Source organism: Rosa chinensis, chromosome 2 (genome assembly GCF_002994745.2).
Source record: "Rosa chinensis cultivar Old Blush chromosome 2, RchiOBHm-V2, whole genome shotgun sequence".
NCBI classification, from domain to species: Eukaryota; Viridiplantae; Streptophyta; class Magnoliopsida; order Rosales; family Rosaceae; genus Rosa; species Rosa chinensis.
This window is the reverse complement of record NC_037089.1, coordinates 51,771,302-51,794,423: the sequence shown is the minus strand read 5'-3', so window position 1 is coordinate 51,794,423 and position 23,122 is coordinate 51,771,302. Positions and strand designations below refer to the sequence as shown.

The 23,122-nt window shown below is 38.0% G+C and overlaps 2 protein-coding genes and 1 long non-coding RNA gene across 17 annotated transcripts; 1 reads left to right on the top strand and 2 right to left on the bottom strand.

Annotated features, from left to right (window-relative positions):
* Positions 1-5,294: 5,294 nt before the first annotated feature.
* LOC112185715 lies at positions 5,295-7,922 on the bottom strand. Of its 5 annotated transcripts, XR_002930408.2 has the most exons (5): positions 7,565-7,920; positions 7,335-7,468; positions 6,768-6,849; positions 6,028-6,154; positions 5,295-5,760 (listed from the first exon to the last, which is right to left on the bottom strand). It is a non-coding gene; the product is annotated as an uncharacterized LOC112185715 (long non-coding RNA). The 5 variants fall into 5 exon arrangements; XR_005806903.1 differs by having other exon boundaries at positions 6,028-6,849; positions 7,565-7,922; XR_005806904.1 differs by having other exon boundaries at positions 6,028-6,849; positions 7,341-7,468; positions 7,565-7,922.
* Positions 7,923-8,167: 245 nt separating this feature from the next.
* On the top strand, positions 8,168-9,944 carry LOC112185714. The gene is made up of 2 exons (XM_024324012.2): positions 8,168-8,511; positions 9,500-9,944. Exons 1-2 carry the CDS (start codon positions 8,245-8,247, stop codon positions 9,683-9,685), a joined length of 453 nt encoding a protein of 150 aa, XP_024179780.1. The 5' UTR covers positions 8,168-8,244; the 3' UTR covers positions 9,686-9,944.
* A 796-nt stretch (positions 9,945-10,740) lies between these two features.
* On the bottom strand, positions 10,741-20,359 carry LOC112185710 (putative disease resistance protein RGA3). Of its 11 annotated transcripts, XM_024323998.2 has the most exons (10): positions 17,175-20,359; positions 16,399-16,486; positions 16,070-16,279; positions 15,824-15,969; positions 14,945-15,371; positions 14,145-14,805; positions 13,133-13,363; positions 12,846-13,042; positions 12,021-12,266; positions 10,741-11,416 (listed from the first exon to the last, which is right to left on the bottom strand). In XM_024323998.2, the coding sequence occupies exon 1, from the start codon at positions 20,227-20,229 to the stop codon at positions 17,203-17,205; it is 3,027 nt and encodes a 1,008-aa protein (XP_024179766.1). In that variant the 5' UTR covers positions 20,230-20,359; the 3' UTR covers positions 10,741-11,416; positions 12,021-12,266; positions 12,846-13,042; positions 13,133-13,363; positions 14,145-14,805; positions 14,945-15,371; positions 15,824-15,969; positions 16,070-16,279; positions 16,399-16,486; positions 17,175-17,202. The 11 variants fall into 11 exon arrangements, with proteins under 11 accessions (XP_024179766.1, XP_024179765.1, XP_024179764.1 ...); XM_024323997.2 differs by having other exon boundaries at positions 12,846-13,045; positions 15,824-16,279; XM_024323996.2 differs by having other exon boundaries at positions 15,824-16,279.
* Between the last annotated feature and the right edge of the window lie 2,763 nt (positions 20,360-23,122).

Sequence of the window (23,122 nt, the reverse complement as noted above, 5' to 3'; positions counted from 1 at the left end):
GAATTGAATAATTTCAAAAATATGTTGACAGAATTTAAATATTGACAAAAAGATGAAGTTTACATAAATATATATTTTTTAGATAATTCTTATTGGGTGGGTATGGGGTTGGGGATCAGAATTCGAATACTGGGGATCCTCATCCTCGTTACCCGATTTCCCTCAAATTTCTCCCCATTAGGGTCGAATACCCGATGGATACCCTACCCTATGGGGATTATTGCCATCCCTACTTGTTAGACAAGAAAAGTTGATGCCGAAAACTCTAAGCCGAAAGGCCAATAATGTATTTGCCATGAGACATTTGATAGTTAGGCCAAAATGTCTCACCCTTATTATATTGTAGTTCCATAACTTATTAAGAAAATTAATTCATTATAATGTTTAAATACTAGTTTTAAAAAAAATAAAAATTGAAAAATCTTCAGATGGTACCTAAATTATGGTCCAATGCAATTTTGGTACCTAAAGTTTCTAACTTGTAGTACCTGAACATTGCTTTGTTAGCCAATTTATTACTTTTATTAACTTTGCCATTGAATTTGCTTATATATAAAATATATATATATATATATATATATATTTTTAACAAAAATACTGGCAAAACAGTCATTTCACTAAATTCAAAAACAAGATAAAATAAATCTGCTAACAACATTAAAAATAAAATAAAAAAATATGAAAGATTATTAAAATTAAGGGACAATGATAAAATAGGTCATTTTAAAGTGTCTTATTATAATTTAGATATCACAAATGTCTCCATGATAATTAAGGTCAACTCTTAACAGTTTGCCACTAAAGTTAAGCTTAATTACGAAAGCTGCCACCGACCGCTGTCTCTCTCTCCCTCTCTGCCTCTCACGTGGCCGGCTCTTTTCTCCGCAGCAATCATTTTGTGTGACATTTTCTCATTTTTCGATTTTCATTTTCCAGTCTCTGCAGATCTAATTCCCTTCAAGTTTCCGACGAAACCCTAAGAGACATGTTCCGATTAAAGCAGGAGAAGATCTGAAAGTGAATTTGATACTCGAATCTGTTTTCTCTCTCTCAATCGGCGAATTCTGATTACAACTGGAGGAGTTGTAAATTGCTCCACATGGCCGACGTCTTACTCTAATTCCGGAGAGGGTGCTCCGAAACCTGGCGGACAAGCTAGTTCTACGAGAAGCGCAAGAATACCTCTCTCTCTCTCTCTGTGTCTGTGAAGCCCTACCCTTCGTTTCTCTCCCAGCTATGGAAGACCTTCACCCTCACTTTGTGGATCTCGACGATGCAGAGCTACAAGAAGAGGACAAAGCCTTAGAAGAACATTCCTTCGTCGGCGACGTTGAAGACTCGGAAGAAAAAGAAGAAGAACCAAACGCCCAAACCGATCCCAATTTAGCTCCATTTTGCTGGCCAAATCAAGAAAGATGACTACGATTCGGAGATTTTGCTGCAATTATCTGCTTCGTTTAACTTCGGTCAATCTCGACTACCTCACTGAAACTGTAAGTGTCTTTCTGTTTCTTGTTGATTAGATTTCTGATCACTGTTGCAGTGTTTCGCTCTCTCAACTTGCTGTTTCTGAGAGTTCTGCGACCACTATAAAGTAATCCTTTCCTTTATTTACTATCTTACTACCAAATTCATACATGTTCCTTCTTATATTTAGTTACATTGTAGATGATATTGGTTAAATTGAACAATTTCATCTGGGAAGGTTGATATTAAATTTATTGGTCACACTCATATTTGAATATATAGATTGCAGTTGGATTACCTTTGTATTCAGGTTGATTGAATTGAATTTGAATTCTCCATTTGTAGGAAGAGGATGGTGTATCGAGTCCAGCCGATAGGTTCTATTCACCTGGGGAATTATCTCGATGCCATACGAAACTGGATTACATTACACGTAGCACCAAATTGTCTGCTTTAGAAATAGTTAATTGAATCTGATATGTTTAGATTGTTAGCTAATATGCAATATGGTATCTATTGCTTGCAGAATACATACAAAACTCTCTTTTTCATTGTGAACCTCCATGCGATGTGTTTTTGGTTTGTTGACTCATCTTTCAATTTATGATGTGATACTTTTTTGGGTCCTTGACCCAAAGCCCCAAAATCAACTAAAATTGTCCCACTTACCCCAGCAACAAATTTTAATTCCCACTAACCCAATTTGAAGCAAAATGACGATTTTAGCCTTAGCCTAATTAAAAATTACATTTTCTCATACTCATCTCTCTCTCTTCCCCACCTCCTCCTCGGCACAATTCTCTCTCTCTCTCTCTCTCTCCCCCCCCCCCCCCCCCCGATGCGGCGTCGAACTCTGGCATCACTCTTGAAGCTCCGGTCGGAGCTACCTAAAGACGATGAAGAAGCTCCGGCTTGCCTAAATCACAGACGAAAAGCGCCAGCTTGCCTGAAGACGACGAAGAAGCTCCGGTCGGAGCTAACTCGCCGGTGGCGAACTCGGATCTCGATTTGAACGTCGTCGTTTCTCTCCACTCTATCTCCAGCACGACTCCTCTTTCTCTCTCTTGCAGATTCCTACAATCTGGTCTCCTCGCAATAACAACTTAGGGTTTCGATATGATATTCAGACATTTGCGTGCTCAATTGAGAGTCTGCAACTGGGAAAAACCGGCGAAGAAAGGTGCAGCGGTGGGTGCCCAAATCAATTTTTTTTTTTTTTTTTTTGGGTCTAAGTTCAGTTTCGGGAGGAAGAACAAGAAGAAGGCAAATTTGACTGTAGGTGCGAAAGGTCGGCGAATAAGGTCCTGGAAGTCACTGGACGAACAGAAACAAAGAACGAATAGAGGTGCGAAAGGTCTTCGTGTAGGAAGAAAGAAGAAGATTGGATATCAAAGGGTGGAAAATAGACTAGATAAGTAGATATGAAGGCGTCCGGGGATCGAGGTCGAAAAGAATTTTTATTTTATTGTCTTGTTTGTTCACTGCATCAGAAATATGATTAGGGGGCAATAGACATCTATTGGGGAGCAATAGACATCTATTAAGCAATACATGACTGATAGACATCTATTGGGGGGCAATAGACATCTATTAGGGGGCAATAGACACCTCAATAAACGTCTATTGGCCTCCAATAGACGTCTATTGGGGGGCAATAGACGTCTATTGGGGGGCAATACATGGTTGATAGACGTCTATTGCCCCTTTATTGGGGGCAATAGACGTCTATTGGGGGGCAATACATGGCTGATAGTCGTCTATTGGGGGGCAATACATGACTGATAGTCGTCTATTGGGGGGCAATAGACGTCTATTAGAGGGCAATAGACGTCTATTGGGGGCAAAAAAACTTTCAGGTGGGTGGTAGCCGGTGATCGGAATCCGGTGGCCGGTGACCGGATTCCGGCAAAAAATGGCCGGATTCCGGCGAAGTTGGCCGGATTCCGGCGGCCGGTGACCGGAATCCGGCTGCCGGTGATCGGACTCCGGCGAAGTCCCCTATGGTTTTTCTCTCTCTCTCTCTCTCTCTAAGTAACAAATGTGAGGGTAAAATGGTATTAAAAAAATAATAAAAACAAAAAAAAAATCTTAATGGGGTATTAGGGAAGACCTCCTTAGAGTGTTTTGGGTAAGAGAGAATTAAAAAAACTTAGTGGGGTAAGTGGGAAAAAAATCTCTAAAAATGGTGTAAATGGACAAAAACCCTACTTTTTTTTCACCTTGCATTATTGCCTGTGCATGTAATACCCATAGATAGATTAGAGTAGAATCATTTGCTTATAAGATTCATGGACTTGTTGTTTGTAACATATGCTGTTGTATACACGAAAGTAATTGTGGACTGTTGATGTTCTCGTTTGGTTCTCTTTCAATAATAAATATTTGTGGCCATAGTGTTCAATTAGAACATTCATGTTAGTCTGATCAATAGCACAGAACATGTCTTTTTATCTTTTTATCTTCTTTTTTTTTTGGTGTGGGCCTATAAATATATGAATACATAGATAAATAAATAGGCTCATAGTTTGTCTTGCTATGCTTGGAAATGAATTTAGTTACGATTTTTTTATTAGCGTTTTAAAGTTTTCATTTTACTTGTGACATGTTCTTGTTTTGTGGGATATGTGCTAATTGTAGAACTAGGTGTCAAATTTGTTGTCACTGGCCAAGTCATTAACCAAGTCACTGGAAATTACATGTCATTTGCCATGTTACTGACTAAGTCACTGACCAGGTAACTGTTAATCTCATGTCTCTGTTATAAACATGTCACTTTAATTGTGTGCGCAATGGATCGAGCAAGGAGGGCAAAAACGTTGGTAGCAAACGTTCCTAGCTAAGTTACTGGCCACATGTCACTGGCTATGTCATTGGTCAAGTTACTATTAGACTCAAATCACCGACAAAGTCATTGACCATGTCACTAGCCAAGTTGCATGTCACTTTCCATGTCATTGTTATACAAGTCACTGACCATGTCACTTACAATGTATGTAACTGACCATGTAACTGATTATGTAACTGATCATGTCACTTATAATGTATGTAGCTGACCATGTAACTGATTATGTAACTGATCATGTCACTTCCAATGTATGTGACTGACCATGTCACTGACCAAGTAACTGTCAGTAGCCAAGTCACTGTTAATCACATGTCACTAACTAAGTAACTGACCATGTCACTAACTAAGTAACTGAACATGTCACTGACCAAGTAACTGTCAGTAGCCAAGTCACAAGTTAATAGCCAAGTCACTGTTAATCACATGTCACTAACTAAGTAACTGACCATGTCACTGTCCAAGTAACTGTCAGTAGCCAAGTCACAAGTTAATAGCCAAGTCACTGTTAATCACATGTCACTAACTAAGTAACTGACCATGTCACTGACCAAGTAACTGTCAATAGCCAAGTCACAAATTAATAGCCAAGTCATTGTTAATCACATGTCACTAACTAAGTAACTGACCATGTCACCACCAATCACATCTCACTTGCCAAGTCACTGTCAATCACGGCACTTGCCAAGTCACTGTTAGATCCATATCACTGGCCAGGTCGCATTGCATGTTACTGGTCATGTACGTTACTATTATACACAAAGTCACTGACCAAGTCACTGGCTATGTTACTGGCCCTGTCACAGTCATGACCATGTCACCGATCATGTAACTGTCAAAGTCACTGACTAAGTCACTATCAATCACATGTCACTTGCCAAATCACTTTTAATCACATGTCACTTGTCAAGTCACTGGTTATGTTACTGGCCATGTCACATTCATGATAACAGAGGGAAGAAAACGACTATAAGAGGTATTAAAATGGACAAACGAAACAATAGATATTATTGGAAAGACTACAAGAGGGCTTAATGCAAATCAAAGAAGGCTTGATTGCGAAAATCATAACTATACTCCTCTGATTTAACAAATATACATACAAAAACCAGAACAAGTAGGAAAAAGACTGCTAGATTTTCAGTCAAAACCATATACCACAACATTGGCTTATAGATAGTGAAATGACAAACTTTTTAAAACAAAATCTAGAAAAATCTGAATCACAATAGTTTCTCATGATATAGTTATTTGCGGTGGCCATTGCTTCAAGATCATTTTCTTGAGAGAATAGGCACATCATAAGCTCCTGTAGATTTGCCAACTTCTCAGCAGAATATGCCAAGTCCAAGTCCACTTTTGTCAAAACTTTCATGGAACTCTCCAACTCTTGAGCGCTGGATTCACTAACTGACATCCATTGATGTGTGTAGCCTATCTCCAACTTTGGACTGCTAACATTAACATCACATATAGCTTAGTCTTCTACCCAAAAGCTCGGTAGTACTTATCTCTTCTAAGACTCTACAATGTTCCAAAAAGAAAAGGGTGGGAATTTGCCTCAAAGTTCAGTTCTTGGTGGTACATATTATCAATCCATATAATTGCCACCAAATATAGAATTCAAATAACTAACTACTGAAACAATGTCTGACATGAATGTAGACTAAAATCAAAGGTGAAACTATACAACTCAATGAAATACTATCATCACTCACATCAAAGGAATGCCAGTCCATTATATTGTGAAATGAAAGGGGCACAGGCAAGAGCTACTCTCATTCTCCATGCTCCAGAAAATGTTTTAGTTACTTTTTGCTGCATCTCTGGAGAGTAACTAAGACCCTGTAAAATTCCTCGTCAGTAATAATCAGAAAATAATAAGTTGAAATTCCATACATCATGCACCCAAATGATAAGCACACGTCCATAACATCTTATCCAAATTTGTTTGAGCAACATGATTCACTGCCAGCAGGCAGCATTGTTGTTTCATAGTATTTGGTGGGCTAGGCAATTTATTTCTCTCATCATTCTTAACTTCAGTATAAAGCAACACTTTCTCTGAGAAAGTGTTCTTTGCATGACAACAATAAACTTGTAGCATTCCACCAACTAAAAAACCAAACCTTTGTAATTTTAACTACTGGATTGTTATAAAAATTAAATGATATGCAGTTTTGCTAACAGACTCAATGTTACATGTACTTTCATACATGAATGTGTTTTTGTGATTCCAACTTGCCAACATTCTAGGAATATCATAAAACTAGCTAGCCTCATCAAATGGGTACGTGAACTTCTGGAGTTGATGCATCTAAATTTTGAGAGTAGTCCTTTATTTTTTACTGTTTACACACACTACTTGAAGAATACTAAAAACAAAAGCCAAACCAGTAGGAACAAAGCCATCTGAAAGGCAGGCCAAAGCAGTAGGAACAAAATCTCTCAGAAATACCTGCAAGCCAAACCAGTAAAACAGCTAGGTTTCTCACTTCGTAAACGTTTCACGTGTAGCTACTCTGATCCATTAGTAATGCCTAACAAGTTCAACAATAAAACATGATAAAGGATGCAAGAAACAGTGCACAAATGAGGAAATTCAAACTCAAGGCTGCGAGTGAACAAATGAGGCATGGAATATCATGACTAAGGTATCATGGATACAATTAATGAATCAAATTTAATACATTGATCTTTTCACACATACAGAGAACTACTAAATAACTGATTCTAACCCCCAAATAGTTCTTGATGTACAAGCACTTCACAATGTACAACAAGTTGGAGAATTAATAACATTTGCCATCATAGAACTAATAGGATTACTTGCTCAAATTTAGTTCTATCAAGAAAGCATGCATATCATCAATGGAACCATACATAAACAATCAACATGGAAACTAAGAAAACAGATAGAAACATGTAGGAACCATTATAACAGGGATTTCCATATTAGAGACCAAAATAAGGCAAGAAAAACAAGTATCATTTGCTAAAAAGCAAGAAGAGAAGGAACCATTACCTGTACCTGATTGTAATTAAGAGCCTCCGCCGTCGTAAGAGAAGAAACAAATTAGCCAAGGAATGAGTTAACTGCCAAAACCAATAAACTGCGGCTCTATAACATCGGCAGCCATCTCCAGATTAAGCCAAACCCTATTAGCACAGCAGCAAAGAGCAAATTCGATTTTGATATCTAAAAATCAAACGAATCAATCGCAGATGAATCGAAGAAGAAAAGAGTCTCTGAACCTATTTCCGAATCAAAATCCAGTGATCAACACAACAAACGCGCTTGCCGGTGGAGGCGGTGACAGCCGGCGAGGGTTTCTGCTCGTCGAAATTCGGCTTCTTCGGCACAGTCCCGGGAACGCTTCTCTTGGTGTCTTGGCTCATTTCGCGGTCTCCTGCTTCTGATTGTGGATAACAAATCAGAGGCGCTACTGTAAAAGCAGATATCGGCTTCGTCGTCAGTGATGAAAACGAAGAGATCGGAGTAAGCTCCGGTGCGAGCGAGGTCCTCCGGTAGGGAACCGCTTCTGGAGGTCTGTATCTCTGTGGAGGAGAAGAGATGGAGAGAGCTGCCTTTAAGGGCATAATGGGAATCAATAAAAGTAAAAACTGACATTTTTAACATCTCCTCATTATTCATAAGGACTAAATTATTATTATTAACAAATTATTATGGATCTTTTTATCAAGTAGGAAATTAGATGACATTTTTATCATTTCACACTTTAATATGACCTTTTCCATCATTTCCCTTAAAATTAAAGATAAAACCCTGAACCATCAAACCCCGTAAGGCCGCGAGCAAATTAAGCCAATCAAAAACGTGACTTGGTATTTAAACTCCCAGAATGCTTGGACGCCGTGAGAGGAGGCAGTTGGCGTCAACAGTAAACAGTTGTAAACAGTTGACAGGATAGAATATGGCGGCGGCAACTGCAGCAGCAGCAGCAGCAGCTTCAGGAGCCCCCAAGCTCCTCCTCCGGTGCAGGCAGTCCTCCTCTTCCGGGCCTGCAAACAACTTCATGGCCTCTTCAAAAGCTGCCATCCACATCCCACATTGCTTCTCTGCCACAAGGACCAAAGTGTCTTCTCCCATCCGAGCTCTTGACCCTCGCAGACGACAAGAAGAAGAAGAAGCAGAAGAGAATTCAAGCATCGTTAACAACGCCACCGGTTTCAACTCTCAGGTTACTTTCTCTTTCTGGGCTTTTTGTTTTTCTCCGTCTCGCCTTGCTATGCTTGTCTTTGATTGGATTAGATTATATAATTAGTGGGAATAATATGGATAAGGAATTCAATATGGTATGCATGGTTTAGTGGCAACACAGTAAGTAATGCATAAGATAATTTTGACTATCCATATCAGAGTTGTGCACAAGAGTGAGAACACATGATTGAGAGAGTCGCAAAAAGTTTGGAAGACATTGCAGTGATTCTAGAATCTTGGATCTGCAGTGACAATGGTAAACATGGAGTTTCTTTGGCGTCATTCAATAAAAGAATACTCCTTTGTATCTCATATGGGTTTAGACTTTGCGGGATCATGGTTTTAGTATCAAATATGTACTGTCCATGTACAGTCATAAAGGTTTGCAAAGAATTAAATTTTGTTAAAGTTTTCTTTGGTACTTCGCTCAATCAGAAAAGGATGAAATATAAAATAAAATGTAGCTTCAGTTTCTGCATTACAGGTCTGTGTCTTCTATAAATTTATACTCAGTTAAACGGCATGATGGTTTTGTTAGCATTAGGAATATGAATTGTTGGTCCTTATAACAGTCTAGTTTTCATCTGAAGATCTCCCCCTTTTTTGACTCGTAACAAGAAGCAGTTATGCGCTTGTAGCCTTCCAAATCTTCTGAAAGTTTTCCACTCCATCCATGTCAATATTTCTCATTCTATACAATAAATGATTAGAGTGCTATTACCAGCTTGACTTGTTTATCAAAGTAGTAATACGTTATTGATTTCTTTATATGGTTTATGATTTCAAATGCATTGATTTAAGCATTCAGGATATCAACTGAGATGAGTCATGTCTGCAATAACTGGGCTGGATGCATGAGTCCATTTAATTAAAAAGGCAATCTATCTTTTGATATTTGATAATGCAATGGTTCTTCAAACATACCCATGATCTGATAATATTTTAAATGATTTGTTTGGTGTAAACAGAAGGATTTGGAATATCTGGGGAAGGTGCTAGCTGGTTCCATTGTTGGTGGAGCTGTAATAAAGTATGGCAGCATAGTTTTTCCTGAGATAACCAGACCCAACATCATACTGGCTCTTATTATGATATTCACTCCTGTCATTCTAGCTACTTTACTTCTGATCAAGCAAAGTCGTGCAAATGGATGAAGCTATGTACGTGGTCCTTAAGATTTTTTCATCTTCTCTTTGTAAATAAGAAAGAAATGATCCTTTTGAAAAATTTACAAGATTGAAGAGAATGTATAAGCAAACAGAGTTCTCTGAAAGAGTTGCCAATGGTTGTAGAATAACTGAGATGTGCTATGAGATGAAGTAGGTGACTAGAGAATGTATTGTTTCTCAGTCGTCTGGCCTTCATTATTATTTTGGGTTTCATCCTCATTTTTTCTGCTACAAAACATTTTATTGATATCTTGTGCATTGTAATCTGTTTTTCATAACTTCATACTACATAACGGATCTAGCTTCTCTAAAGTTATTTTTGGTAAAGTTTTGTCAAGTTCGTAAAATCTCAATCACAAGTGTAATCTAAAGGTCTAAGGGTGAGCCATTTCATTTTGCTTAGCATTTTTCTTAGACAATGACAATCAATCATGGACTACCTAACTAAAGATTAAGTTAGGGATAATTGTATCAATCCTAGACTCAACTCTTACCCTTCTCAGATTCCTTGAAAACATAAGTGTGGTGATATATTCAAGGGACACCAATTTGGCCAATAGATGTACAGATTCACATACATAAACCACCATGCCATTCATTGAAGGCAAGCCTTCTCAAATTATATAAAGGTATCTTCCGTTTGTGGTACAGGGTGGTGCCACACTGCTACTGTAATTATTGGTTGATCTGCTCTTCTCTAGTACTGCAAACTTAGTCCTAAATCAAGCTGTTTCTCAATCAACTATTAATTTTGCTTTGTCAGGCTACTTGAATGTGCTTCATTGTTGTCAATGTCATCACCATAGGCACCAACTGCTAGCGTTTGTAGACCTATTATTCTCGTGATTGCTTATTGAAATATTCAAAATCTCTCTGTCAATTGCAGTGAATTTTAGTACAAGTACATCAAAGAAGGTCGAGGAGAAGATAAAGCAAAATATAGGATCGAAATTTACATTTGAAATTGGTTGCACTAGAGTCTTCTCACAGTTCACCCCAGAAGGTATTCATGTACCTGGAGTTATACGTACAACAATAAATAAACATGTAATAAAGATTTTTGTAAAATATGCAAGTATTTTCTGCAAATGATTAGACCATATATATACGTCAAATCAGACAATAAGAACTTCCTCAGACAATAACCTCCTTTTAATAATATAGTTTAAGAGGAGGATAGAAAAAATGTCAAACCATACCGTACCACACCACAATGAGCTAACAAGTGATGAAATAAAGCAAATTATGTTTCTAAAGATTTCAGAACTACATTCCTGCCAGATACGAAGCAAGCTAACAATATTAGTTTCAATTCCCACCAAACCCAAATGTATGAGAAATGACAGCATCATCTTTAACCTCACATTTGAGAAACCTCAACCTTCTATATAAGTCACCTTCTGCTAGACAAGCTTTCTGTGGGTACTGTTGGTGGAGACAGAGAGATGTATGGGTTGATGATGAAGTAATTAAGGGCAGGTTTCACCAGCTTATTGTAGGATCCAAACTCCGTCTCTTTGTACAAACTCGTTATCAATTTGGATGTCTGGGATGTGAGAAATGTTGAGTCACTCCTTGTTTCCTCTTTTTCCACAACTTTGCCTAAGAATTGGACAAGATATAATCGTCAAATTTTGCAGAGGTGTCTTTAATTTGAGAATCAGCCTCTCCACTCCACCCAGACCCAGCTGCCATTCCTTCCCACTCTTCCCACTCCTGCAAAATGACAAAGCTAAATTGTTTCAAATTTGAAAAAAGAAAAAGAAAAAAAAAAGATGAGGATGGGATGAAGATGATGATGACGATGATTATTCCATTATCAGTGACTCAAATCCCAGCTGTTTCACAACAGACATCTTCAAATATTGCACAGAGAAAAAGGACAAATGCAATGTTCCCTAAAACCAAAAGAGGCAAGACTTTACATATACCCCCAACATGAGAACTCAAGCCTTTTCGAATTATTCAGAGACGACGGGGCATTAATTTGGTGGCATTGTAGTTTCCAACATACAAGGATTTCAGGTTTGGATATGGTAGTAGGCATTCAATATTTCTTCGAGGATCATCTCCTCTTCTGAGTTGTCCTTAATATGTATGCCAAAACAGAAATACAGTACGCTTTCACAATTGCCGTAACTGTAATAGTGAGTAGGAAATATAGCTTAGCAGACCTAGGCCCTTATATAAAATTAAGTGAAGCAAACTCATTCAAGCACGTAGCAACTACTCAGACCACTCATCGAAAACAGAATATATATTACTGAAGTATTAAGCATATATAACTTCAAGAGGAGTATAGAACAGATGTCAAATATACCTCTTCAGGAGTTGGAGCATTGCTATATAAAATAGAAGTGATCAATGAAGAAGAGGAATGATGATATCACGGAGAAAGATATGACTGAATGGTAATATGAATATCGATCCCAATTACATTAAACAGAGTTGCACAAAGTCTTCAATATGCCATACATAACACAAAAATCTTGAACGTGCAATCAAATGAGACTTTTGGATCATTTCTGCTGTTCCACTATTTCCATGCGGCGAAAATCTTCAGCTGCTGATATAAGAAGATTAGCAAGTAAATGTATTAGTCATTCATAATAGATTGGAGTGTAGTGAAAAGAATAGGTTTTTTTGCAAATTCAATCCATGTAATTTCTTAGGGTCTTGATACACTAATGTGATGATAACTTACTTAGCTATCAAGTTTTTTCCTGGCCTTGACATAGAGTTTATTGAGTATATCTTTGAGGATCATATGCTCTTCTGAGTCTTTTTAAACAGAAATTCAGTACTCATTCAAGCACATAGCAAGTACTTAGTGTGTGTAGAGTTTATTGAGTATATCTTTGAGGATCATATGCTCTTCTGAGTCTTTTTAAACAGAAATTCAGTACTCATTCAAGCACATAGCAAGTACTTAGTGTGTGTAGAGTTTATTGAGTATATCTTTGAGGATCATATGCTCTTCTGAGTCTTTTTAAACAGAGATTCAGTACTCATTCAAGTGTGTTTATTGAGTATATCTTTGAGGATCATATGCTCTTCTGAGTCTTCTCAAACAGAAATTCAGTACTCATTCAAGCACATAGCAAGTACTTAGCGTGCGTGTGTGTGTGTTGTGTGTCAAATATACCTCTTCAAAAGCTGGAATATTACGAACAATAGAAGTGATTGATGACTTGAGTCGAAGCTTCTTAATTAAGGATGTCAAATCCTCAACATAATGAACTGAGTGACAAGAAATAGACTTCAATTTGGCCTACAGCAAAGATGTCACATCCAATGAGATTCCAAGCTTCCACCTTTCCAATATTCCATGGAGATCCGGAGCTGCTGAGATAAGAAAATCAGATATCAATCTAACATAGAAAAAAAATTCAGTTCAACTGCAAAATGACATGTTCAAACAAACTAATTTACCTTTTAAGGAGCTGCGACATAAAAAAGAAGAGAAGTTGTGATGATATCCTGGAGGGTGATATGACTGGGTGAGAATATAAAATTCCTCAACACATTAAACGGAGTTGCACAAAGTCTTCAATCTGCCATACTATACAGAGACCAGCATGACACGAAAGTCTTGAACGTGAACTCAAATGAGACTTTCAGATCATTTCTGCAGTTCCACTATTTCATTGCAATCAATTTCTTCTGCACCAAATATAATAAGTTTAGCAAGAAAATGTATTAGTCATTCATAATTGATTGGAGTGTAGTGAGAAGATTAGGCTTTTTGAAATTCAATCCATGTAACTAAATTTCATACACTAAAGGGATGATAACTTACTCAGCTATCAAGTTTAGTCCTGGCCTTTATATACAGTATGTTTGATCATTGGCCTTACCCAATGCAAAATGAGTTCTAAGGCTAAATTTTGAAGGTGCCTTCCTAAATTAGTAATGAGTAGAAACTGACACTAGGAGATATAGATTGGGTGAGAGCATTGATTTAAAATCTATCAATCTATTGAGTTTTGAATAGGGAAAACAGAACAGAAAAAGAAACATAAATATATATTAATCAGCATTTGAAAGTAGAGGTTGAGACTACAAGAGCAGCAAAGATGAGAAATGTCAGGCTTTGTTAAACTAAAATACATTGTTTACTAAAATTAGAGCAGAGCAATGCCAAATTTACATTATGGACTAAATTGGTGAATCTTTTTACTATTGTAAAACTAAAGCAGTAAGCTTCTTCAGGTTTTGTCATTTTCCTTTTCATTTAGGCCTTCCTAAAGCTAGAGACCCAACGCAGTTGCCTTGGTTGGCTTGGCCAAAGGACTGCTCTGGTTTGATCTCAAGCTAGAGTTAGAACATCATCATCCTTGGACAGTCAAAAGAGAGACTTAATAATCAAATTCGCATGCAGTAGATCAATTTTGATAATTGGAAATTAACAGATAAAAGAAGAAAGAAAATGATTGGTACGTACCAAGAAATCGGATGGGTGATCAAATTCAAACCCCATCTTTTTGTACAATTTTGCCATCAATTTTGATGTTTGGGATGTAAGAAATCTTGGACCACTCCGGCCTTGCCTGTCTTTGCAACTTTGAGAGAGAATAGGTTTCACCTCCAACCAAACCAAAATGTATGAGAAATGAGAGCAACATCTGAAACCTCACATTTGAGAATTCTCAACCTTCTATATATGTCCCAGAGTGCCAGCCAAGCTTTCTATAGCTACAGTTGGTTGAAATTGGGCATGTCAACAAGATCAAGTGCTCTCATTGCTGATTCAGCACCTGGACTAGCAGCCCTGAGCTCTATATGCAAGCACCTTGCACCATGTAGATACATACTATGCTGCAAGCATGCCTGGCAGCATTTTCAAGTCCATCACGTAAATGAAGGAATTACTCAAGGAGTGAGTGCATAATTATGAGCACCGACACCAAAAAAAGTTCTCTCCATCTCTGACCGCAGGTCCAAGAGTTACATTTTCCTCCTTATTGGGCTCCCAAACCTTCCTCTTCGACAAGCTAGGCAGCTAATAGATGATGATTCAGGTCTGTCTACTCACATCTCTAAATGCACACCCCATGAAAAACCTTACTTGCTCTTCACAATTTATCATTAATCCTTCTGGAGTACTGCAATAATATGAACACATACCAAATACAATAAGATATTTAACTATGGCCTGAATTAAATAAGACAATCAATCCAGGACTCCCGAATTAAAGGTTAAAATTCATGATAATTGTATCTTGAAACTCAACTCCTATATACCTCTTTGGTTTTCATGTCAAAACATAACTGCAGCAATTCAAGGGACACCAAGTTCCCCAAAAGAGGCACAATTTCACATAAACTGCACTCGTCATCCCTCAGCCTTCTGAAATTATGTGAAGACATTTGTCATCTATTGCACAGTGTGCACGGTGCAACTGTAGTTACTGATGTTTGGATTTGAGTGCAAGGGGTTCAGTATTTGTTGAGATTCTCTTGTTGAGTACCACAAACTTGGTCCCAAATTAAGTTTCTTCACATTTACCAATCTTGCTTGCTCAGGATCACCCTTATCTCTCACACACTTTCTTGGATATTGTTAACCTCACAAAGCTTTTGAGGACTTCCAGCTTATAATTATTTATGATAATGTAAGTTAAACAGCTTCACCATGGCCTTGGTGATTTATCAACCATTTTCAACATTCCTGGATACATTCCATAAACTTCTTAGGTCAGCAACATCATTCAAAGGAAGATATATAAAGGGATATAGATTTAATTTCAAGAACAGAATACTCTATACATGAAAAAAGAACACTATCCATCTAAGAGCTGGTTTGAATTATAAGCTTCCAGACTTGTATAAGACAGAATCTGAATAGCTCCAGGAAATTGGTGGTACAAATGTTTCCTTGATTAGAGTTGACCCTAGGGGATATTCATGTACCAGAAAAAATAAAAACAAGTACAGTAGTTTGTATAATGTACAAATATTTTCTGAAAACGATTTGAACATATAAGTTGCATCAGACAAGGTTTTGTCTGGCTAACAAAGAAACGGAAAAATTCAATATGTTTTCAAATGTCCCTATATTTGTAACGTATAGACCTAGCCATTCTATAGAACTTAGTGAATCAAACTCATTTAAGCACATACCTGTTCAGTTAGTTAGAGAACACTCTATGTTTAAATGTGAGAAATCTTGGGCCATTCCGTGATTCCATGCCTCTGTTCGTGCAACCTCACTGAAGGTATGTTCCTCCCAAGATGAACAAATTCTTCACCAGTCTCTTCCATAAGAACTGTAGCAGTTCCAAAAGTAATCAGAAATGACTGTCGTCCATCTCCTCCACAATTTTTTGGACATAAAGGAGAGGAGGATAGAACAAATGTCAAATATACCTCCCCAGGAGTTGGAGTATTATGAACAATAGAAGTGATGATGAAGAAGAGGAATGATGACATTCGGGAGAATGATATGACTGGGTGAGAATATGAATATCCCCACCACATTAAACAGAATTACACAAAAATCTTGAACATGAAATCAAATGATACTTTTGGATCATTTCTGCTGTTCCACTATTTCAATGCAGCGAAAATCTTCAGCTGCTGATATAAGAAGATTAGCAAGCAAATGTATTAGTCATTCATAATATTTTCTCTTTTGCAAATTCAATCCACGAAATCCTCGTTGGGTTACTTGATACACTAAAGTGATGATAACTTACTTAGCTATCAAGTTTATTCTTGGCCTTGATATACAGTTCATTGAGTACTTCTTTGAGGATCATCTGCTCTTCTTGAGTCTTCTCCCTACTATGTATGGAAAAACAGGAATTCAATATGCTTTCATATTCACCCTCAATGTGAGTAGGAAATATAACTTGCTGGACCTAGCCGTTATATAAAATTAAGCGAAGCAAACTCATTCACGCACATGGCAACTACTCATACCACTCGTTGAAAATAGAATAGCACTAAGTACTAAGCGCGCACACACATATGCACACGAACATACACATATAACTCTGAAAGGAGGACAGAATAAATGTCAAATATACCTCTTCAGAAGCTGGAGTATTATGAACAATAGAAGTTAAACTAAATTCATATTAGACATAGCAAGTTCAAATTTACATTGTACGTGGATTAAATTGGTGAATCCATTTTTTCTATTGCTTGGTTGATGAAGAAACAGGAAATTGTCAGGTTTTGTAAAACTAAGCTTCTTCAGATCCACATGTTGAGTTGTAAACTTTATCTCCTATTGTCATTTTGATTTTCATTTAGGCCTTCCTAAAGCTGGAGACCAAGGGACTGCTCTAGTTTGGTCTCAAGCCAAAAGAGATAGATCATCATCATCATCTCTGCTTTGGACAATCAAAAGAGAGACTTAATAATCAAAATGCAGAGGATATCAAGTTATGCGTGCAGTAGATCATTTTGAAAATTGGAAATTAACAGAAAAAAAAAAAAAAAAGTGATTGGTGAACAAATTACGTACCAAGGAATTGGATGGATGACGCTGTTGATCACTCAGTTTCTTCCTCAATTTCTTCATCAGTTTCTCCATCAATTTCTTCATCAGTTTCTTCATTAATTTGGATGTTTGGGATGTGAGAAATCTTGGACCACTCCGGGCCTTGCCTGTCTTTGCAACTTTGGGAGAGAATGGGACACCGGCTGATGATCAAATTCTGAAGCAGCGGCGTCTTCCTTGGAAGGAAGTCTGGCAGTGTCTTCAGCTTAGGGCAGTCCATGATGGATAAAGTAGAAAGGCGTGGCATGAAACAAGTTGGTGACGATGAAGTAGCATCATTCTCATCATGATGATCCCATTCTTCCCACTCCCACATACGCTTAAACTCGAGTTGTTTCAGATTGGGGAACAATATAACTTGATGATCAAGTGAGTACTCAAATCCAACCTTTTTCACCATCCACATGCCTTCAAATCTGAATGTCTCAAGGGACCCCAAGTAGCCCAAAACCGAAAGAGGCACATACTTACAAACCCAGCAATCTTGGAAGGTCAGGCTTTTCAAGTTAATTAAAGAGGAGGTCCAACTGGGGCACAGGGTGCTGCCACCGTAACCGTCAATCACTAAGGATTCAAGATTTGAATTTGGCTGTAAGGCATTCAATACTGCTTCTTGGATGCCCTCGCTCTCCATCCACTCGAACCCTAGTTTCAAATGAAGAAGGTGTTTCTTGTTCACCAATTTGGCTTTCTCCGCGTCACTCGCAGCACTATCTTTCAATTTGCCCCTCCATTTGATCTCAAGCTTCCCCTGAAGCTCGTCCATGTCTCTCAAATCACTTAACCTCAATCCTTCTTCATCTCCACTGCCTTCACCTTCACCTTCAATTACAACAGGCAGATCTAGCGTCCGTAGACTTTTCAACCTCGCAATTGATTTGGGCAACTTCAGATCTTCAATATACTGAGCATGAAGATGCTGCAAGCTGGTCAACTTTCCCATGGCCTCGGGTAACTTTTCGAACCTATCGCACCAATCAACTCGCAAGGTTTGCAAATTGACTAAATTACACAAACTATCAGGTAATTTCTTCAGACACTCACAACCCTGAGCATCAAGATGCTGCAAGCTGGTCAACTTTCCTATGGCCTCGGGTAACTTTTTAACAAAAGTAAAAGCAACTCGCAAGGTTTGCAAATTGACTAAATTACACAAACTATCAGGTAATTTCTGCAGCCTCTTATTCCAAGATAAATCCAAATACCTCAAGTGCACCAACACGCCAACCTCGTCCGGAACTTCTTCGATATGGTTACCACTCAAATTCAACGTTCTCACGCATTTTAATTGTAAAATCAACTTTCGGCTGAGACTTGTAATACTACAATAAAATGTTGTAATGGTCCTAAGACGTTGGCAGTGGTCCAAAGAAAGGGGAAAAGGTCCGGAGTTTGCAAACATTATGGTCAAATGACCAAGCTTATTGTTTGCTGGTAATTCTATTCTCTCCTCCTCATCTTTGAACTCAACAATTAAACATTCATTCTTGGTTAAATATTGGAGAAAGTCGTGCACAATATCATGCATTTTAAAGAGTGCCAAATTTCCAACTTCATCTTCCTCATAATTTTGGAAGAAAGATCGCATTACTAAGTTACTGAAATATAATTCTCCAATGTCAATCATTTTGTTTTCTTTGTTCCCAACTGAACCAAGAAGACCTTGCGACATCCACAACTCAATCAAAATTTTTTTGTCAATTATATGGTCTTTTGGGAAAGTAACACAATATAAAAGACAACGCTTGATCATTGGAGTTAAATCATAATAACTTAGTAATAGCGGTTGGAAAACTTGTTGCTCCACTTTGTCTAACCCCCATATCTTACTACTCAAAACATCTTGCCATTCTTTCTTGGTTTTCTTAGAGCGCATTAGACCGCCTAAAACCTTTGCAAGAAGAGGCAAACCTTTACACCGTTTTACAATGTCTTTACCCAAAGATTCCAACACTTTAGACTCATCTCTTTCCCTCTCGGCCAAAGCAATGTGATAGAATATTGACCAACAACATTGTTCACTCAACTTCTCCAAATGGATCATATTCGCAGAGGTTACTCCCATCATCATAGCAACTTCCTCTTTCCGTGTGGTCACCAATATTCTACTACCTACAAGACCACTTTGTAAAGATAGCTTTAATTGTTCCCACTTTCTGTCATCATCAGTCCACACATCATCTAGCACAAGGAGAAACTTCTGGCCTTTAATGTTTCTTTGTATACATTTCAATAAAGGTTGCAGATCATTTGAATTTGGAGCATCATCTTTATTGAGATCTGCAATAATGGCTTTGGCAATTTTGACCTCACTAAAGGGGTCTGAAACACAAACCCATACCCTTTTTGTGAAATTTAACTTGACCTTTTCATTATTGTAGACTATCTGGGCAAGGGTGGTTTTTCCCATACCCCCCATCCCTACTATAGGGATAACTAGAGGGTTCCTCTCTTCTTGACTACTCTCGCCGACCAACTTGCCCACAACTAGTTCAGTTTCATCTTCCCTCCCAAATGTCTTGGAGAGATCGATCAAAGATGAAGTCTCAATCCTCTCAAGTTGTTCAAAGACCCTTTCAGTGTTTAGAAAGTTATAGCTCTGTCTTTCTCTAGCAATCTCATTCAACCTATGACTCAGATCTTGTATTCTACGAGCAATGTCACGGCGGCGGATCACTCGATTAACTTGGCCAAAACAAAAACAGTTGGAGGGTACGAAGAAACATACCTTCTTCAAATGATCAACTTGCTGTATGAGAATCTCAGTAGTCCACTCATCAAGCACGTCGTCCATCTCGTAGGACACATCTTTGAGCTTCTCCAGCCAGTCTCTGACGATGGCCTCCTTGACTTGCCTCTTCTCTGCATCCTCGAGCACGGCCTGAATAGCTTTCAGATTGCTGGTGATATCAGCAACTTCTTTCTCGACCTCCGCAACCAGTCTCACCTCTTTCTCTATTTGTTGATAGGTTATTGAAGCCAGTTGTTCCAGTAGCACGGAAACAAAAGCTTCAGCCATTGTTGGCGGCTGTTGGAGTTAATTGATGGAAGCTCGGAAAAGAAAAGAGAGGTCGATCAAAGTAGCTAAGAGTAACAAGCTGTGACCATACATATATGATGCACTTTCCATTACTTGGTTGATGACGGTTCTAAGGGGCTGCCAGACTTGACTTTGTACATTCCATTATTTGGTGATAAGGTCCACCGACATCCACGTGCTGAGGGGGCCAGACATCATCGACTTTTCTATTTAGCTTTCTTGTTTTCTTTATCAAAATTAATTCCAACCAGATGAAATTGTTCATTTATCTTGCTTTCGTAATTGTCATCTTACTAAATATTTGAAATCAAATCTGATAAAGACAACAAAAAAAAAGCTGGAAAGGACAAAATAAGGCTCATGCTGAGTCATGCACTAAAACTGGCGGCAGCTTTACTATAAAGTATGCATTATTGGTCAAATTCGATCAGAAACATTAGGTAGTCGTGTGTTTAAATTCAACCACGGTTTCTAAAAGTTTCAGTCTTTCAGATCGAGAATCCGGTTGAAGTTTATAATTTCTTCACAATTCTTCTCCCTGTTTTTGTTCCTTTTTTTTCTTTTTCTTACATAAATAGAAGGGAAAATTCTCATACACGAAACTGTACATTTAAATTGAAGAACAAAATACTCTGCAATCTGCACAATAAACAGAACATGCATTATTCGTACATCTAGATGCTAATAATTGAATTCTAAGCTTCCGGACATGTATAAGACAGAAAGCGAATATATCCAGAAAATTAGCAGTACAAATATTTTCTTGTGAAAAAAAGAAGAAGAAGAAGAAGGCACGAGTAAAATATGTAATGATGAATTGATGATTTACTCATACAAGTTGCATAAGAAAAGGTGGTCTTCCACTCTTCCTCTGGCGCACAAAGAAAACAGAACTAATTCTTATATGTTTTCACGTTTCCCCATACTAATTACCAGAAAGAAAGATTGATATGGATGAGTTGGGTGACTTGATGATGAAGTAATAAGGGCCATCATCCTGCAGGGTTTCACCATCTTCTTGTAGGATCATAGCTCCATTGAATGTTTAGGATCTGAGAAATGTTGGGCCACTCTTTTCCTCTTTTTGTGGATTGGGCAAGATGTGATCCTCAAATTCTGCACAAGAGTCTTAAATTTGAAAATAATCCCCTTCACTCCACCCAAACCCAGCTGCCATTCCTTTCCCACTTCTGCAAGATTATGAAGCTAAATTGTTTCAAATTTGGGGGGAAAAATGAGGATGAAGATGATGATTATTCCATACTTTAATTGTAACTCAATATCACCTATTTCACAATAAACATCTTTAAAAATTCAGCAATTCAAAGCACACCATGTTCTCTGAAACCAAAAGAGGCACAACTTTGCATATATCCCCAACAGGACAACTCAAGCATTCTCGAATTATTTAAAGACAAAATCCAATTGGGCATTATTTTGGTGGCACTGTAGTTACCGATGTTTCAGGATTCCAGATTTGGATCTGGTAGTATGCACTCAGTATTGCTTCCAGGATCATCTGCTCTTCTCATTGTTCTCTACTATATATGGCAAAACGAGTAGACAACCTATTCCCAAATGAACTAGGAGATTCTTATCCACCAATTTTGTATTTGAAGAAATGTATACCCTGGACATCAAAACAGATTTCCATCTAAGAGCATTGTAAGCTTCCAAACTTTTATAAAACAGAATCTAAATAGCTCGACGAAATTGGTTGTGCTAGAGTTTCCTAGTGTTCACCCAAGGAGGTATCCATGTAACTAAGATTATAAAACTGATTGGAACATCTACATCAAATCAGACAGGCAGAACTTCCTCTGACTAAGCTGTTTCTTAATTCAGTTTTCCCACTCCTGCAAGAATTCGTTTTTGTCTCAAAAATTCTTATTAATCGAAGTCCGTCAGTTACATTTGGATTTGACAATCAGAAACTGCAACCTTTTACCCTTTTGTGTACACTTTCTGCGGGTACTGTCGAAGGAATTGGAGCGACATCCTCAATATGAACCGCTCTCATGCCAGAACGAGCAAGTCCTAGCTCTTAGAGCTAATTAAGCACCTGGAACAGGAGATCTTGGTCTTGTTCCCAGCAATAGTTGCACTGTGTAGAAGTAGAAACAGCCTGTGCTACTGCACGAATGCGTGGCAGCATGTGGTGATGATTAGTCCCTATCAGCCTTCACCTTCATACTACCACCTAGGGATAATTCTATCAATCCTAGATTCAACTCTTACCTTTTCAGATTCCTCGTAAAACAGAAGTGTGGTGATATATTCAAGGGACACCAATTTGGCCAATAGAGGTACAGATCCACATAAACCACCGTGCCATTCATCACAAATTATTTAAAGGTATCTTCCATTTGTGGTACTGGGTGGTGCCACACTGCCACTGTAATTATTGGTTGATCCCTCTTCTCTAGTACTGCAAACTTGGTCCCAAATCAAACTGTTTCTCAATCAACAGTTTATTAATTTTGCTCTCTTAGGCTACTTGAAGGTGCTTCATCGCTGTTGATTTCATCACCATAGGCACCAACTGCTAACATTTGTAGACCTATTATTCTGGCGTGGTTGCTTTTGGAAATATTCAAAAACTTTCTCCGTCAATTGCAGTGAATTGAAGTACAAGTACATCAAAGAAGGTTGAAGAGACGATAAAGCGAATACAGGATCGAAATTTACATTTGCAGAATTCTCTGCAGAAGAAAACAGATCAGTTCCGTTTAAGAGCTTGTGGTTATATGGTAAGCTTTCCTGACTTGTGTACATATACATATACATATATGAAATTGGTGGCACTATAGTTTTCTCACAGTTCACCCCAGTAGGAATTCATATACCTGGAGTAATACAGACAACAATAAAA